General features: G+C 32.3%; 1 protein-coding gene across 1 annotated transcript in view; it reads left to right on the top strand.

The window, feature by feature from the left end:
* LOC119828803 (protein sidekick-1) overlaps positions 1–19545 on the top strand; it is a 199091-nt gene that overhangs the window by 84589 nt on the left and 94957 nt on the right. The window contains exon 4 of the mRNA XM_038351068.1: positions 10187–10347. Coding sequence (XP_038206996.1) covers positions 10245–10347 — 103 coding nt within the window. The 5' untranslated portion in view covers positions 10187–10244. The remainder of the gene's footprint in view (positions 1–10186; positions 10348–19545) is intronic.

The raw sequence follows: 19545 nt of genomic DNA, 5'->3' as shown, positions 1-19545 counted from the left end.
AGTAATAAATGTTATTTGCAGTTAACAATTTTCTTTTTTCTTTATTACAATATTTATGGCAAGACTAGGTATAACATATCAGAATCCTCTAGAGAAAGTTATCCTCACACTTGACAATTTTTTTTGTTTTGTGATTGTTCGAGGCGACATTAGTAAGGTAAAATAAAATGGAATTAAGATTATTCTTTCATTGCATTATCTGATGAAATAGATGATGAAATAGAGCAAGCTAGCTACATATTTTTGATATTGTTGTTTTTATTCAAAATCAATTCTACGATTTTAATTAGTAAAATATGCTATTTGGAATGTATGCTCTATTCAAATTTGTATTGTAAATTTTTAATTCATAAATTCTCATCAATTTATTACCATTTAATAAGGAGGAAGTGTTAAATAGATTTTAATTTAGTAAACTTTAAATGGAGAGGGAATAAAGCAATTTCTCTTCTTATTGTGTACACTGTCTTCCTGAATTTAATTTTTATTACTTCCACTTGATTTGGGTTGCTTGGAAGAAATTGCTATTGAGCAATAAAGCCGCCTTTTGCCCGACATTACCTATTTTTTTTGTTATTTTATTTTTTGTTTAGTGTGCAATAAAGGATATTTCATTTCATTCATTCATTTCATTTAATTTCATTCATTAATTTCATTTCAAAGCAATGGAAAGGATACGGCCTCCGGCTCCCTCACTCACCGAACGAAACATAGTAGCATACTACTATTTCACGCCGATCTTCAGTGGGGTTGTGGTAAGTTCACCGGTGCGAGCTCACCCATTTCGTTATTTACTTATTACTAGTGACAACATATTATTACAATAAATATACACACCTATATACTAAGCATTACTTTGAGGAAATGAAGGTAATTGTGTATATGGGTTTATTATTGTGTATTCCCTTGATTGCAGCTGGCGAACACTCTAAAACACGCGCTCGCTCTTAAAATAAAAATGACGAAGCAAACAAAGGGAGTTCCAAAAATTCTCATAACAGTTTTATCACAAAAAGTAAATTTATAAGACGGCAGTAGACGTAGATTACGTTGAAGATGGCGGCAGTGGTGTCGTTTATTATGATTTATTTCTATATTACATACAGTGGAGTCTCCGAGCTTCGGCGAGCTACACGCCGGTTGTTTTCGATTCTTTGCTCGTATTATTTGTAATGCTCCATGCGTTTGTGAATCAGCATAATAATGAGTACAAGGGAATGTCAATTGTTATGAAATTTAACTTCAAAAAAGAAAGTTCATTTTTATTGTGATTTGGATGGATGAACAGTTTTTCAATACCATAATAAACTTTAGATAAGTCCGTTTGTTATTGGATCAAAAAAGATTCTGGAGACAGCAGTTCAATGTCCTTCGATGCTATGAAAGTGGTCCAAGTTAAATTTGTCACCAAGATTAGAATACAGATTGTAAAAAAAAAAACTATAAATTAAATTTTCACATGAAAGCAACTCCGTCAAAAGTGGCTTTTTAAATTGATATACCTTTACATTCAGAATGCGATATATCTATTGGTAAATACGATTATATACCGTGAGGTATGAAGGTAAAAGGAGCATAATTGAAACTGCATGATTTATTCGTTTCGCGAAATCATTGTAGAGCCGGAAAGGGTTCGGATAGGTACAGTAAAATATGGCCTTTTAAATTCCTTCCTTTGTTAGCGTTATTTTTTCGCGACAGCGAAGATTACGCCATCTATCTTACAGTCCAGTAAATTGGGCTCCGTGATAGCATAAACAATGATATAGAGGAATAAAGGAGGTTGCTTTGATTACACTACATAATTGTTGAAGTTACGGGGTTGGGATATAATATGATGATATATCTTTTTTCAATTTTATTGCTGTTAGTTTTTGTGCTTGTTTCAGAAAATGGGCTATGATTTATTGAGTATATTAACTTAGTCGGAACATGTTTCACAATTTTTTTTCGTGGTAAAGGATGTTATTATTGAATCGGACATCAATACTGATCATTTTGATAGAAATAAATTTAACAAATAAATAATAGTTTAAAAAAACTAAAAAACACGCTTTAACAAAAATCATATTTTGCAAATTGAAAAATGGAATAATTTTATCAAATTTGTGTATTGTCATCGGTCCTCAATAAATCTACAAAGTTTGAACGAAATCTGGCCGTTTAAAGTGGGTCAAAATCGCGCCCAAAGAAGTCGGTTACAAACAAACATACAAACAAACATACAAACAAACATACAGGTGAAGCTAATAAAAAGCGTGTAAAAATTAATATATCTGACGGTCTATTAAAAATACATCATACATAAACTTCTGTAATAAAATCGCATTTCTAGTCTCTTAAATTCGAAGAGTTGACAATGAAATGTTACATAGAAGAAACCTTACAATTAGTTTGAATATAAATTGTTGTTTTCTAACATATTTAATGTTAATATTTTTATAATTATTACAATTACAGGTTTGTAATTAATAATAATCAAAGTCTAAAGTCTACCGCATAGCATATATATATAATACCTGTTTCCCTCACTAACAGGGCCTCAGAATTGATCCCAGGCTTCCTTATTGATTTTAAGACCTTTTTGGCTCAGAGTATTTGTGATGTCAATATTTGATATCTGCGGACCCTACTTTAAAAGTGAAGTGTGTGGAATGAGGACATATGTAAGACAAAATGTTTTCGGAATCTATTTTTAAAGAACGCCAATATTACCAGCTTCGTGCGATATATAAAAATTCCTACTCCTTGGATATGAGAAGATTGGGGTATTCTATTTGAGGAAGGTAAAGACCAAGATAAGACTATTAAATAAAAGTTTAGCTGAATGTGTGAGTGTTATTGTTTATCAACACATTTGTTATTACCATCTTGGGTGTGAAGCAATAATGATTAATTATCCCCGCTAATGTTATAAATGTAAAAGTAAATCTGTCTACCTGTTTGACAGTCTGTCTGTCTGTCTCATCTTCACACCTAAACCGCTGAACCGGTATAAAATTACATACAAAAATTGTTTGAGACTTTGACAAAGCTTTTCTTTAATAGCGCTTTTCTTTAATATGTCTTCACCAAAGTAACATATTTTGACCTATTTTATAGTTGTAAGACACATTTCTATCGCAGTTATAGGTTACCTTTGTCTAAAATGTGGTTGAGGACCTTTATACAGAATGTATGAAACATAAATTATGTATGAATTCAAAGAAGTTTTGTTTGATCTAAGGCGAACCATTTCGTCGATATTTAAACGTAACAAAACATTATACATACGTGTTTTATATATATTATTATATCCAGCCCTTGGCAATAAATTGATATAATTGTTGGAATTGTTTGGAAATATTGAGAGGATTCCATTGAATATAAGAAAATTCATTTTATAAATTACTGATTGTATCAGAAATGAAATTTCAATCAATACAAACTTCGAAACATTTGCCCATTTAGTAAATTATAAAATATTAATTAGTTAAATGTCATAGTTTCTATGACAAAGCACAAGCAACCAATATTAGTACTGTATATCTTCATAAAAACTCAAATCCAATCAAACACCCAATATCTTCTAATTCTTTATCCAGATTGGCTCACAGCTGATATAATCTAAAATCCAATTGCAAAACATTCTTCGTTCAAAAACAGAAACACAAGGCTATCGCACTCCCGATATTACAATTGTAATTGACTCATGATCAGATATCCGATTGTGATGTTGACCGTGCGATGTCAAATGTGCCAGTTATAACGTAACTGGGGCGACGGCGGCCACAGAAAACTAGTTAACTGCAAGTCTTTTAACATTGATAAATGTATTGTTTCGTTTTTCAGCGACATGCTGTGTACGAGAATGTATTTTTGTTAAGCTGTAATGTAACTAATGACCCCTAAGTTTAGGTACAGTTTTCCTTGGTCTAGCGTATCTGTTCTAATACGTAATTCCTTACTGGTTCTGTCAGATCCCATTTGGCCTACGACAGATTTTTTATAACTATTCGGTCTTTACATCTAATTTTATAAATATATATTTAGTCTGTATGGCCTTTATAATCTATGTAGATTTCATTAATCGAGAGTAACAATTTGTTTAAGATTATAACCTATTTTAGTCTGTTTAGGCTTAGCTTTTATTTATTATTTGAGTTGCGAACTTTAAGCCAACTTCATGAAACAAATGAAACATGCCTTTTGCTTAACTTGGAGTCAAATAATTTATTTATAACTCGAACTTATATAATACAATGTATTATTTATACTTTTAAGTAAACAGCAATTGATTTAAACAATTTTTTAAATATGAAATGGCTAGATAAATTAACATATTCGAATCAATATATGGAACGTATTTGAGCCACTTATTCTAGATTAATTTTCACTAATATCAGCTTATGTTGCTTGGAATAACAATTATTATGCGATGGAGTATGTTAGTTTGAAGTGATTTATGTTATTAATTTTAGCTAAAAAGCTAAACGACTGGAGTTGGATGGACTGACTGATGCACCTCGTCGAATGCGTCGCCAACTTTGAAGAGATAAGGTATTAAGGAAGGATGGAGACAGGAATAAAGGCATCGGTGGGGAAAGGAGAGAAAAAGGATACGGGCTACTGGTGCGACTGGCTATACGAAAGACAGTAGCATTCGCATGCTAGTATTTCACAGAAATCGTCTAGAGGTGCGTTACCTTCCCCGGTCCAAGCTGGCCCTTATCGTATCGAAGCGTGTTCAACTCCCACTTATAAAATATATCTATCTGTATATAACATCTAATCAGTTACAATCTACAAATAAGGGCCATCGTTTAATCACGATTACATTATGAAATGCAATAAATATGACATCGATAATAAACTCGTAAGTGTGACTAAAAAATATTACAGACTGGTCAAAATTAACTCATTTAACGGTACCGCTATCAAAATGAATAATGTCAGAACTGGTAAAAACAAGATTAGGGAAATAGACCAGACATAATGAGCTTACGGTCATGTTAAACCGGTTATGTTGAAGTCAATAAAACATTTTGTTTATGAACGCTTAAACGGTCGAAATGTATTCGAAAGTATCGATTTGAGTTTATGGCACGTTATTTTAATCGGTCCGAAGCTTGACAAGGTTTCGGTGATGTTTAGTTTGAAAATAGTAATTTTGGAAATTGTTGGTAGATTCTAAACTAACGTCATATCTCTCTATGAAACCATCAAAAGGTTGTCGATATTTATGATAAACAAAATAATAACTTGCATCAGTGTAATCAACTCAACATTGTAATAATAACAAATATAATTTATAACTAATCGTTATGTAATTTTTAATGGGTCTTTGCATTTTGAAGAAAATTTTTGTACAAGGAAAAAATTAACAAATGATTGAAAACCATTCCAAGACATCTTATATTTCAATAGCCGCAACAGCTGTCTACTAAATTAAAAGAATAGAGTAAGCTGTGTGACTTTCCCGGTGACTCTGCTGTCGTGGTTGCCAAACAAAGTATGTGTACTCCAAATATTGAAAGAACCAAATCTATATCCAGCGTGCAAACATGGGCACGCTGCGTCTGGTTCCACAATACATTATAAATCTCCATAGAGCGTTACTGAGGACTTTAAATCAGCTTTTAGATTGTGGTACAAATGTTATGGAATTCAGAACTGTCTGTATTTCACTAAATACCTTTTGAATAACCACTAACTGATACACGAATCTTCATCTAGTTTCAAAGATATTTTTCCCGATTTTTGCATTTTTTCTTGATTATAGCGTTTTATGAACTTTTTTTGTTAAATTGATTCTCAAACTCAAAGATATTTTGCAATTTAAACTGTTTCATCCTTTAATAAGTCCGTTCAAACAAATCAATAGGGTTTGGTGCCCTTAATTTAGAGTACAATATTATAATTTAAGCATCGACATCATATCTCATCAAATCTGTCTAGAAGATGCTTCTAAATCTCTCGAAAATAACTCGTGTAATTTATAGTATGTCTTTAATTTCATACACACCATCCATTTGCTCCATAAAAAGTCTCGTGTGTTCACTAATTCGCGTTATCACCACTCCAGCTCGCACTTCGCCGCTATGGGAATTCGTGGCTTCTCTTGAATACGAATGAAGTTTTTACTCAAACATTGCGCTGGCAATCCACTTGTTTAAGGAGGTCTAATTTATACGACATTGATAGCGTCGTTCTGTGCCAACAAGTCGGGCGTAATTTAAAGTTTTGCGTTTTTTAGTTTATGTCCCTTTTCGAGTTACGTCTGTTTACTTTGTGGTGCGGGAGACTTGCTATAGCTGAAGATGACTTTCTTATAAAAGACGTTTGAATATGGTAGTGAAATATGGAATTTAAGGAAAGTTTAGATACACAAAATGATACATTAGAGTCGCGTTGAATAAAAAAGTAATTTTAAGTTATTTAAGATCTTTTAACTGTACTTCATGTTGCCTGAAATAGATGAATCAATGTTTAACATTGAATATTGTTATTCTTTTGTAATTATTTTTCAATAAATAATAATGTTTGTCTTTATAATTATATAAAAATTTGACAATTTGTAAGAAAAGTGTGTTATGTATGTTATGCATAAACAGTTTCGGAGTCTGGTAATCTTCCTTGTCTTTTATTTGCTTGTTAAATAATTAGAAACACGAATAAGTTATAAGTATAAATGAATTATTATTACATAATATTTTCGAAACGAAACGAAACCTATAAACTGTTATATACAACAAATAATTATTTGAATAAATCTCATAAATTTACATACCATGAAATCAAATTCTCGTATTTTGTTTTTTATTATTTGCGTAATATTGAACACTTTTTCAAATAGCATTCAGACATTGTTACAATCGAAATTTCAATCAGGTGTTGTTCGTCCCAGAACAATGGGATTAAATAATAAAAAAACGATCCAACACCAATCACTTAACATTCAGATTTGCCTCCTGAATTCCATAGTAGCAATACTCAAGATGATAAAATTGACATCGTGGTACACTATAAAAACGTAGCCGTTTCATCAACCTACTCACTAGGCTGGTCACGTTTCGGTCTGACCCTCGTCACCCATCTGTCTGTCACACGCTGAATCTTGGAGGTTACATTTTCCTTTTTTTAGGTGCAAAAAGGTTCCGTTGGGAGCGGTAAAGTTAATAGATTGCGAGGTACAGGTGTAATTACTTAGTGATGCTGCGCTAATTTATGGGTTATTTGATATTGTTGATGGGAGTGGCGCTTTGTAATTGTAGCAATTGATACGGTAATTATGCATCAAGATATATGGTAAGTCTAAAACACTAAGACACTTTACAAACGCATTTAAAAATTATGTGTACCAGTAAATTTATACCAACAAGCGACGACTTTACTGGTGACTATATTTAATTAAAACATTGCATTTGAATTGACTGTCGCGGGTGTGGTTTAGCCTTTGGCTTAATATCATAGTTTATTGTGTATAATTTATGGTTTAGAGGCTTTAAATTACAATATTTCGTCTATCTAGTACTAAATATAATAATACTAGGTAACATTTACTAAAATGCGATTTGTTTTAACTCTATCTTAGAAGTCGATGCAAATATGTAGAACAATGATATATTCCACGTTATTTTCAACCGATTTCAAAAAAGGAGGATCATTCAAATGTGTTTTTTGTGTTTGTTACCTCATAAATTTTTATTGGGTGAACTGATTGTTATGTTTTTTGTTTAACTTGAAAGCTGGTGCCTGCCATGTATTCTCATTTAAATTTGGTCTAGGTCCGACAATTTGAATGTTATTTTGTTTTTTTTTTAATAATTAATTATTACAGTATTCTAATGATTACACTATTATTAGTTTTATAGGAAAAACTATTATGATAAACAGACAGATTCTCAATAGGTTCTGTTTACCATCGAAATATTGCTTTTAGTACCTTATGAGTCATCATTTAAAATTAAACGCCTAATTAATGATAATAATATATTGACTGCCTTGTAAATTGAATCCTGATTAATCAAAATATTGGGCTCTTATGTACTTATGGGGTTTTTTGGTCGGTAAATTAGCACTTAATTAACAATCTACAGTATGTCAACAATTCAGGTGCTAACTGATATTAAATGCTTTTTGAACTATACAATAATTGTAAGATTTATAAATAATAGGTATACCTTAAAACACATAATAATAAATGTACAACACATTATTTATTACAATGTATGATTATTGTTGAGTAAGAATTAAAGAAACTTAATAGATATATAATATTTTATCACTTAATCTTAATGATATGTGAATTATGTAAAATAATTATTTGTAATCTCGTTTAATCAATCAATTAGACATTAAGGTCACTTATGTGATACATTGAATTAAATTTGTCAATCTGGGCACTTGCGTAGTGGGATTATATTTGTAAAACTACGCATTGACGAGTCCGCCTCGCTAGTGAAGTGGTTAAAGAAATGTAAATGTTCCTAGTTCAATACCCTATCTCACAAAAACGTCTGTCTAATAAAGCGAATACTGATACTGAGATACTGTATATAGGAAATACGTTTGTTATTGTATTAAACATACATAATCTGCAACTTGGACACAGCTCCAACAATTTTCATAAAATTTATTATGCCCCCTACATACCTACTATTCCAGCGAGAAGTCGACCTAGCTAGAAATTTCCCAAAAACTCTAAAAACAAGCAAAGTTTGTTGAACCAGGTATTTATATTTCAACTTACTGCATACGGGCGGTGATGATCGTTTACCATCAGGCGAACCACCAGCTCATGACAATAAAAAAAAAAATTATAGCATATTAGTATATTTCACAATATCTCAAAGATAGTCCTCCTGTCTATTATTACTAACGATCTATGTTTAAATGGCTAGTTACCGTGGCTCTGTAGGTGGATGTCCAAACGCCAATAACAGAGAAATATTTTCTGCTAAACATTTATTTTCTTAGTGTCTGTGTGTAAAAATATTTATCATATATTTCCTAAATTATTCCCAATTTATCCTAGTAACAGTAATTGTAACATTAGCCGACCCGTCTTTTCCAATAACATTCTTCTATCATTACACATAAATAACTCATAATACATAATCGAGTACATTAGAAATTATCCACCAAAGATAAACACAAACTCCGCCCGAGCAGAGAAATCATGCTCGAAATATCTTGGCATTTAAGTCGAAACTTAAACAAATCCTTTTCTGAAGTCGAAAGTAAATGAAATCCGGGAAGAAAAATATTTTCGAAAAATTCATAAGCGTAGATACCTCTCCCTACCTATTTTTGTTAAAATATCGAGTTCCTGAAGATAAACAAGATATTCGCTGCTTGATGCTGGAACAATGGGCTATTGTTAGCGGCCACGAATAGATTTTCCGTGTCAAATATTTCAACTATTATTGTAAGAAGAGTTTGAACGTAGAGATGAAGAACTTTGTGTTTGTAGATGTGAAGCATGCTTCAATATTGGGTGACGAGCATCGTGCAGCGTGTTCGCTGTCGGGAACACCTATTCAAGTGCCAAACGCTATTAACCTTTCGAGGTGCTCATTTGTTTTCTGCAATGAAATGAGGTTTTGCAAGAACTTCAAAGTTATATTTAAAACGATTGTATTTTATTGATACAATGTTGTGTTTGTAAAAATAATGTTTCATATTGGTTGAGACAGTTATTAGATGGGTGCTAATCGTTTCAATTGATTGCGTTGGGTGCCCGTAGGTACATGAAATTGAAAGAGGGGAAGAAATCGAATTGCTAAGGGGGGATTATGAGTCGCTAAATGGTAAGCGAAAGACAGGTTCAGATCCCGCCTAATGTTCGTATTTTTCTATCTATTATATTTTTATATTTTACACATATGAATTGTGTCAATAATGTAGACCATACTCTCTTAAAATCAATATGAATGCGATTTTTCATTCAGGATTTTCATTTTCCAAGTTGCTGCAGTGTTCTTGTATTCAATTACAAAATATCATGTTTTGTAGTTTTTCACATAGTTAAAATATTTATCACAATACATGCGGAAAAGCACACCTGACTTAACAATATAAGTTTATATTAGACGATACTAATAACGCTTCATATTATGGTAACAAAAATATATATTTTTTGCAATAATTTTCAAATTTTTAATAAGAAAGTTTATCATGACTAATTGTAAACCCTTTGTTCCAGGTACAATAGAACAGTGACAAATAGTGTTGTGAATGAGTAGTGATGTTCTCGTGAGGTCATGACGAAGCCAGGTGCTGCGTGGGCCTGGTTAGCCCTTGCCTTGGGACTCACCACTGCTTATACGGACACCGAAGAGTTCCTCAGTGATTTGGATAAGCCAGGTGACCATTGAATTGATTTTTTGTATTGGATATTGCCATAATAAAGATGAGAAGGAATATTAAACTGGAAAGATCTGAAAGGTTTTAGCCAAAATCTCTTGTCGGTTTTAAATGTATTTAGGAAAAGTAAAGTGCAATTTAGTTGTGATTTTGTAAATATTTATAACTTATATTATGATTAATCAATTTACCTAAAATGAAGAATAGTGTTTATTTTAGCCGTATTTGATTAGAATGTTCATATAGATCCTATAAACTATATTTCACATACACAATCGTAAAAAACTTGACGAATAGTGATAGTTCATTTATACAAATTAACAACAGAAAAGATTTATAGTAAATACTTTCATTCTTATTTATGCATACAGAAATGTAGCTATGAAATATCAATTCTATATATTTTTGTATGTGAAAAATGATTGCAACGCGAATCCATTTTTAGATCGGAAGGATCTAGGCGTAAAAATGTCATATCTGTTGAAACGAAACAAAACATTTCGTCAACTAACAATCTTGCAATATAATAACGTGAAACTATATCATACTGTTTTAGTGAAACATTTATTTATTCAATTATACTTCGTCGCGAAGCACTTTTGAATTGTAATAATATTTACCATTTCCCATCGGTTACTTTAATATTGTAAAACGTAGATTGTACTGATTTTTATGCAAACACTTAAACTTGGTGCTTGTGGTAAAGAAGGAGGCTGGTTGGAAGACCGTAAAGTATTTTTAACCAAGTAATAAAAGCGGTGCCGCGGGTCGTAGCTAGTTAAAACACAAAAAAATTGTCATGTTATTCTCGCATGGTTCGGGCAAAAATAACATAGTTTTATAACTTGCAGTTAAAGCGTGGTGGGCGATGGACTGTATCCTCATGGGAGGCCTGTGTTCCTCCAGTGGATAATATTACTTACTTATATATTGTCCTTATGTGTTGTGTCCTTATGTCCATGCAATTGAGCAGCTGGCACAATTGAAAAAATCGATCCGCATTAATTAACCAAATTAAAAGTGACTAGCATACATGCAAACAGACTTTCAATTGAATTTATTTGTAGTCGGATGGAAAAAATGCAAAATTTAAAATGAGTTTTTTTATGTAGAAATTAGAGAACAAAAAGCTCCAGTATAACTTTTAAAGTGGTTGGAGGTTTATAAAAAAAAAACTCCATTCAAAAGTCCGGTAAACTTTACATGAATGAAATCCGTTGAAATTACCATTTGAACAATTTTAATCCTTACATCATAAAAGCTTAAATAAATTCATAGATACAAATTTATTTTATTTATGAAAATGAATGAAATGATATTCTTACCGTATAAAATGGGTTAATTTGTTACCAACGATTTCATTACAGCTAAAATAAATACGCTATCTTTACTATTAATATAAAGCTTAAGCGCTTTGTCTGTTTGTTTGCACGTTATTCTCATAAACCACTGGTTTGAATTTTTCTTTTGTATGTAATAGTCCATTGATTGAAAAAGGCTGGTTACATAAAATCAAGCACGACGTGGGTGAAACTAGAGATTGAAAGTAAAGTGAAGTCTCCTGTTCCGTAGTGGGGCATGGGGCACATTGTATACATCTGTTTCACTTATAGAATATCATAAAATAGATTATTTGCCACCACTTAAAATATAATATACTTACATATAAAACAAAATATTAAAACAATAATAGTAGCAAAAGGGGCTCAAGCAATTAAGCGCTTATCAATTTTCTTTATGGACAAGTGGGTGATCGGCTTTCTGTGTCTTGCCAGACCGAGACGTTTTTTTTCTGCAAGTCTCCACCGGGAATCAAACAGATGACCCCTCGGTCCGCTCACGCGTTAACCACTATACCAAGAAGGCGGTCCACATCCAGAATAATATAACTTAGTTATTTTACTATTAATAACAGTTTGTTTATTTCTCAAAACTACGCAACGGTTTCATCGTGCAGGTAAAATAATTTCTGGGTTGATATATTTCATACTAGACGCTCGTCCCGGCTCCGTCCGGAGATCAAGATGCCTGTTTTATCTGAAGGGAGCATTTAATCGGGATTAAAAGTATCCTATCACCCAAGTCAGCTCCGTTCAGTTGTTTCAGCGTGTTTGACGGACAAACATCCAAACAAACAAACTTTAACGTTTATAAAATTAGTGTGATCATGTGATATAATTGTGATTAGTGTATTTAAAATATCGTTTCGTAATCATAAAGACATTTTAATCAAGTCATCCAACTTACGTAGTATGAGCATAGCAGCAGCACCGGGTCCAAACGCTTGTACTATTATAAAGGCAACATAAAATATCATAAAATAAATATATATCAAAGACTTCCCAAAATATTTTAACATATAAACCAAACTGATGGTTGATAATCCCCTTTTCAATCGAATTATCGATGCATAATAATAAGTTAAACCAAATACATCGATATATTCGTATAAGCCAATATAATCGCATTTAAATAGCCGAAAGCCGACAGAAAATTACACTTTTCTATTACTTATGTATGAGTTAAACCGCTATGGATATTTCGTTTGTTAAATCTTTATTAATATGTAGTCATCATATACGAAATTTAAACCTATAGAAATGAATAGCTGCGCCCCGCGGATTCACCCGCGTAAGTCCGTATCCCGTAGGAATATCGGGATAAAAAGTTGCCTATATGTTATTCCAGTTGTCCTGCTGTCTATGTACCAAATTTCATTGCAATCAGTTTAGTAGTTTTTGTGTGTGAAAGAGTAACAAATACACACATCCTTACAAACTTTTGCATTTATAATATTAGTAGGATAGTAGGATTATATACTTATTATATATTATATTATACGTATCGGATAGGATTCTGGTCTTTACTTGACCCATTTGTGTTGAATTTTCCTTTTATAATCGCATATTGCAATCAATATTTTAACATTCTAGTGAGGAGTAATAGCGGCTGTCAAACCTTTGTAGCCAACCGTTCAAAAACCATTATACCCTTCATATTATTATTTACAAAATGAGGACCTAGGAAAACGGTATCCTGTTCAGTATTTACGTCATACGAACTTTACATGATGTAACCATACTTAAACCTTATCGCTCGACTCGCGTGATAAGGAACCATAAAGTATATCATTTAGCCAGATAAATGGGTTGTGTATTTTTGGGTAACCTGATGACTTATTAAGGTATGTAAATACGCGATACGTTTCTTTGCGGTGAAGGAAAATTGTTAAGATTTGGGTCATATGCAATTTGATTTGATCAATGGGCGAAATTTGTGAGCGATAAAAAAATATAGATGATATAGCATGTTGAAATCTGAATCTGTGATACTTAAACTATACTAATATTACAAAGCTGAAGAGTTTGTTTGTTTCTTTGAACGGAAACGGAACTAATCTCAGGAACTACTGGTCCGTTTTGAAAAATTATTTCAGTGTTAAATAGGAATATTGAGGAAGGCTTAATGCTATATATGTACCACGGGCGAAGCCGGGGCGGACCGCTAGCTATTTATAAACTAATTACAGAAAACACGTGTCCGAGGGTAAACTCAAAGCGAAAATTTAATTATAAATCCCATAATATGACAGCCGGAAAACACCCCAGCTAATTAATTCGAGCATTAAACGCTCACACAATTTCAAACGAAATCAATGTAATTCCCATCATCCAGAATGACGTCCAACCATCCAATCACTTAAAAACCCCAAGAAAAACAGGCGAGCTTGCATGGAATTAGTTCCATTAAGACTCCACCGCAAAGTATCGTGCTTGAGCGCAAATTGCATCGCACTTTAGAAATTTTATTCCACACCTTGGTTGAGCCAGTAACTGAGTTTAAATTGAACGTTTTGATGTGAGTTTGATACTGCACGAATATTTTCGCTGGCGCACTTGTGATATCAATTTCGTTATAATCTTTTGTGTATTAACTTTTATGGTCTTAAAATGTATGTTGTTATTCGTTAGGTGATGGGGTGGGATGGTACTTGGGCTTGCTAGGTTGTAAAGTTTTTTTCTACTGCTGTTCTTGGTGTTGAGTTCCCTTTATTCTATGTTAGCGGTCCACCCCGGCTTCCCTTTGGCACTCAGTGAAGATGCAGCTAGTAATAGTGAAAGAATTTTTGAAATCGGTCAAGTAGTTTTTGTGTGACCATTAAAAACATAAACACGAATGTTTAATTAAATTCTACTATTTAAACTAATAAGTTTAAAGAGTAGAATTTATATTACATTAATTTATATAATATACGAGTGTTTAAGCTTTCAAATTCGTCGATATAGCTACGATTATGATTGCGTGGTTTAGATTTAGGTATAGTTTATTAAAGTTTATTATAGCCTGTCTATTCTAGAACCTACGTTGATTAATTACAGTTCAGTAGCGATCGTATTTATCAGTAACAACTTTGATACAGAATTTTAGTTTAGTTTAAATAACCTGTCATAGACATTGATTTTAGTGATAACATATTTTACTGAATTATTGTTAATTACTGGCGAGGTACAAAAACTGAAGGAAAGGTATGTGTTTTGTATTCTCTTTTAAACGCGATTTTATGAGTTTCACCTGCATGTAATAATATCTCGTCTGCACTCTACTTTGACCCACAAACAGAGATTGAACTCAAATATTTTTGCCTTATCAAGGATCGGTGATAGTTCAATAATTTAATGAGTTTATCTTATTATGCCGATAAGTATATTTATTATCCTCTTAATTATACACAATTATATATTTCATGTCTATTTTTCTCATTTTAAAAATTACTAAAGGTAAATAAAAAATTATACATTACTAAACCATTACAACCCTTTACCCCGTCGATACGAACTATTCCAGGCAAATGCCGCAAAATATCCAATAGTTAACAAAGAAAGGGGATGTAATTCCCGCTGCATTCCCCATACGGACCGTCCTGGGTCAAATATTTGGGACGGGACCCAGTACCCTCAAATATGTAACATTCACGTGACAATTAAACAGAATTGTTATTAACGTGTTGTGATGTCGCTTGTATTACAACCAGAAAGGTGAAGCGACAGTTATATTTTAACTTTAGTTATTGTAGTACACTTTTGAAGTGCGTTAACCGTAGTGATATTTTTATAACAAGAGTTTATAAGTATTACCTTAGTTTTCTTATTTAAATAAGATACATGCACGCACATTCTTTTCAATTAATTTATGTGTAGTTTGTGTTATGAATATTAATTAAAACTCATTTTACACTCTGGCTAACAAAATTGATTAAAATTTCTTTGAAAGAAAATTTTGATTAAACCCACCTTTGACTTACTTTTGCAGTCAAAAGTTGTTTTGACAGGCTTGGGTCTCTCATATAATACTCATATAATAGACTCATATAATAGAAAGAATGCTATGGGTATAATATTCTTTCTAGACTGAACCGTTAAGGCTTGACGGACCAGGAAGTCTCCAGTGTACATTAATTTGGTTGCAATTTTAAAAGTAGGACACAATCACTTAAAAAGTACGATATTCATTATTCGTCTCCGCTTTATTGTCAACATCGGTTAAGGTAATTATCGGTATCCACTTAAGGTGCAATTAAAATTATATTAATTGAAGAGGACATCGGATGAAAATTAAAATTTTCATCCGATGTCCTCTTCAATTCAATTCTAATACGGAAATATTTCAGAATTAATAAATCTACCAAAGTACAACGTCGCTCGAACATTTCGCTGAAGGGTAAATCCCCCCGAAAGGGATTAATATTTTTAAACTTGCCTACCTTTAATCTTTTCCTTACCCTTTTACGGATTAAACTTACTTCGAAAAGTTAATTTTCCTCAGTGCTTGTCATGTGCTTGATATTCTATGACAAAATTTTCATACGTTTTGCTCGAGCGAGTCGTGTTAACCCGAAGTGTTTTGTACAAGTATGCAGTAATACAAGTCCTTACCGACACGTGTAACTTTGTTAATATCTAAGATTGCACGCAATAATATTATATATTTCAGACTAATTAGAAGTATTGAAGATAAGAGGCTCGTAGACATTATAACGTGTGTGTAATTATTGTAGTAATAAATAAGGGAAACGAATTATACAAAAAGATTATATTTTCATTAAAATTTTTTCAAATTATATGAAATGATGTACATAGCTAATATTTTTACCCCGTGGCCTTCATTTGCCTGGTACATATATAAACATATCTAGGCATGTCTCTTTTATAAAGAGTTAAAATAAGGTCGAATCTATATTTAGAACACTTCACAACAATCTATACTAACATAAGTTAGAACGTTCAATAAATATTTTTATTCAGTTTTAATACATATTTTACAAATATTGCCTGTCTGATCTTTGCTCCATTGAAAGGATTTTATTGTACTTTTTAGAGTTCCCTACTCAAAGGGTAAAACGGGATCCTATTATAAAGACTTTGCTGAACGTTTGTTTGTCTGTCCGTGTCTGTCTGTCTGACCGTGATAGTAAGACATTTGAAATTTTCTGAGATGAAGTATTTCTGTTGCTGCTACATCGGAAAATAAAACAAAATGATTTAGGCTTAGCAACGGTAGGCACGGTCATAAATTTGATCGGTGACCAGTTCTTTTGAAGTGAAACTTCTTTAGAATCGTTGTGATTTCAAACCTGATGCAACGGAAAAACGACAGGCAAGAGACACTAATACAAAAATGTGTAGAATGAAGCCGGCAAAGAATGAGACAGAGATATACATACTGTCTTATATTTTATATATATTTATCTCATTCTTTTGTCGATTTACTGAAGTTTCACTTCTATCGTGTGTGAATCGCACACACACCTTTTTTTGTAGTTGGTTTTATCTTATTTGTACGGAACTGTCAGTGTCGCTAGGCCGACTCCAACTTGACAAATTTTTTAAATAGATATCAAACCGATAAAACAGTATAACCTTCTATGATCGCACTGTAAATGTCTTTCACAACCGTATGGTGTACAGTTGAGTATACTAAGCAAACTCTAGCGATACATAATTTACTCAGCCACATACCGGTATAATATATGAAACTACAAGGATGATTTACAGAGCACTTTGTTATACGCATTGCAAATTTTCTTACCCTAAGGGTTCTTTCAGTAAAAATTATGGCGGAACATGAACTATGGCCTACGATTTAAATTAATTTCCTTTATGTCTTTGCGGCTTTGTTGATAAAATTCTTATCTCTATTTTTTATGTGAGCAACTGGGCTTGTGGTTCGCCTGATGGGAAGTGATCACCACCGCCCATGAGAATTTTGAGGTTTGGCTGGCTTTTAAGCGGTAAGGGATACGGAAAGTATTGACGACTGGAAGGAGGTAAGGAGCTGGGAAGGGTATGGAAAAGAAAACGGGCCTCCGGCTCCCCCATTCATCAAACGAAACACAGTCATTCGTAGCTGTGCATCTTATATTCGCATGCTATTGTTCACGCTGGTCTCCTCTAGGGCTGTGGTACCTTCCCTGATGCGAGCTGGCTCGATTCGTACCGAAGCATGCTCGACGTTCACATTTGACTTAATACTAGTAGAAATGAAATACCTATTATCGGATTTTAGAGATAGTCAGGATTTTTGTGACTGTGTTAATTTCTAAATTGTAATGCTCGTAAATGATATAATTATATAATATTCGCGTTAAATCAAACGCAAGTTAATACTAGTAGATTTGTACTTGTAGAATAAGACTAAAGTTAATCATTAGATAATCAAGGTTGTATGCAATTCAGCAATACCAATAACCAGCTGTATTTCTATGTGATGAATCTGTTCATAAAAAATAAATGAATAGATTCTTATCAAAACTTTTTAAATAAAAATAAACATAAAACAATTATAAATAAAAAATTCCAAAAAAAAATCCCAAACTAAAAAATTTAAAAAAAGTTTCCATTCTTTAATATACTCATGTATTATATAGAACGTTCAATGCTATAAATCTTAAAATGAAATAAATGTTCGTTTATCCAATCGCACGTTTGGCTTATTGTAAGTGATAAAAAATAGAAATAATTGAAGCTAAGCCGGAATTACCATAATTTGGACAACAATGGAATCTATATCACTCAATTCCAAAGTAATTTTTAAATCGATTTTCGTATAATAACAACCAACACTTTATCTAAATGATAATAATAAACATCGATTTGTATCAGCTAAATTGGAATACATGCAATTATATAACATTTAACGGTAACATCCCACGTTGCATACACAATCTGCATTTATAGATAACAATATGGCCGCATTATGATAAAGATTAAGATCGCCCGAGGCGATATTGAGATTCACTTCATAAATATATAAAAACAAAAAGCACAAAGCCTAACACCAATTAAAATATTATAAAATTATAAACTAGCAAGCGTTAGTTGCTGCCCGCGGTTTCAACCGTGTAAGTCCATATCCTGTAGGAATATCGGGATAAACAGTTGCCTATATCTTATCCCAGTTGTCCAGCTGTCTACGTACCAAATTTCATTGCAATCGATTCAGCAGTTTTTGCGAGAAAGAGCAACAAACATACACACACACATCCTTACAAAATTTCACATTTATAATATTATAGTAGGATACTAGCTGCGACCCGTGGTTTCACTCGCGTAAGTTCGTATCCCGCAGGAATATCGGGATAAAAAGTTGCATATATGTTATTCCAGTTGTCCAGCTGTCTACGTACCAAATTTCGTTGCAATCGGTTTAGTAGTTTTTTCGTGAAACAGCAACAAACACACACACATCGTTACAAACTTTCGCATTTATAACATTAGTAGGATTTTAAGTTAAAATCCTATCATTTGGTTCCCTTTCTGGTACAATCGGTAATTGCTTTACAAATATTGTAGGACTTTTTCCAAAAAGCAATAAGTTACTGCTCTCTTTTCCCCTTCAGCCGAACTTTCTTCACAAATCAACACATTTATATACAAAATATTTCAAACAATCTTAATTTAAAAGTAATATTGGCTTATTAATTCGTTTTATTCGAAATTTAAAACGATACGATATAAAATTATACAATATTTTTGTGAGAGAAACAACAAATTAATTATATCGATATATATTTTATTATAAGGAAAAACTCAATTATGTTTTAATCATAAATTTTATTAAATTTCGTAAAAACTTCGTTCGTTAAAAATTTAACTGACGAAGCAAACGTGTTGTTTACATATGTTATCGCGTTATATCGAA

This window comes from Zerene cesonia, chromosome 8 (genome assembly GCF_012273895.1).
Source record: "Zerene cesonia ecotype Mississippi chromosome 8, Zerene_cesonia_1.1, whole genome shotgun sequence".
Classification (NCBI taxonomy): domain Eukaryota; kingdom Metazoa; phylum Arthropoda; class Insecta; order Lepidoptera; family Pieridae; genus Zerene; species Zerene cesonia.
This window is presented reverse-complemented; position numbering and strand designations above follow the sequence as displayed.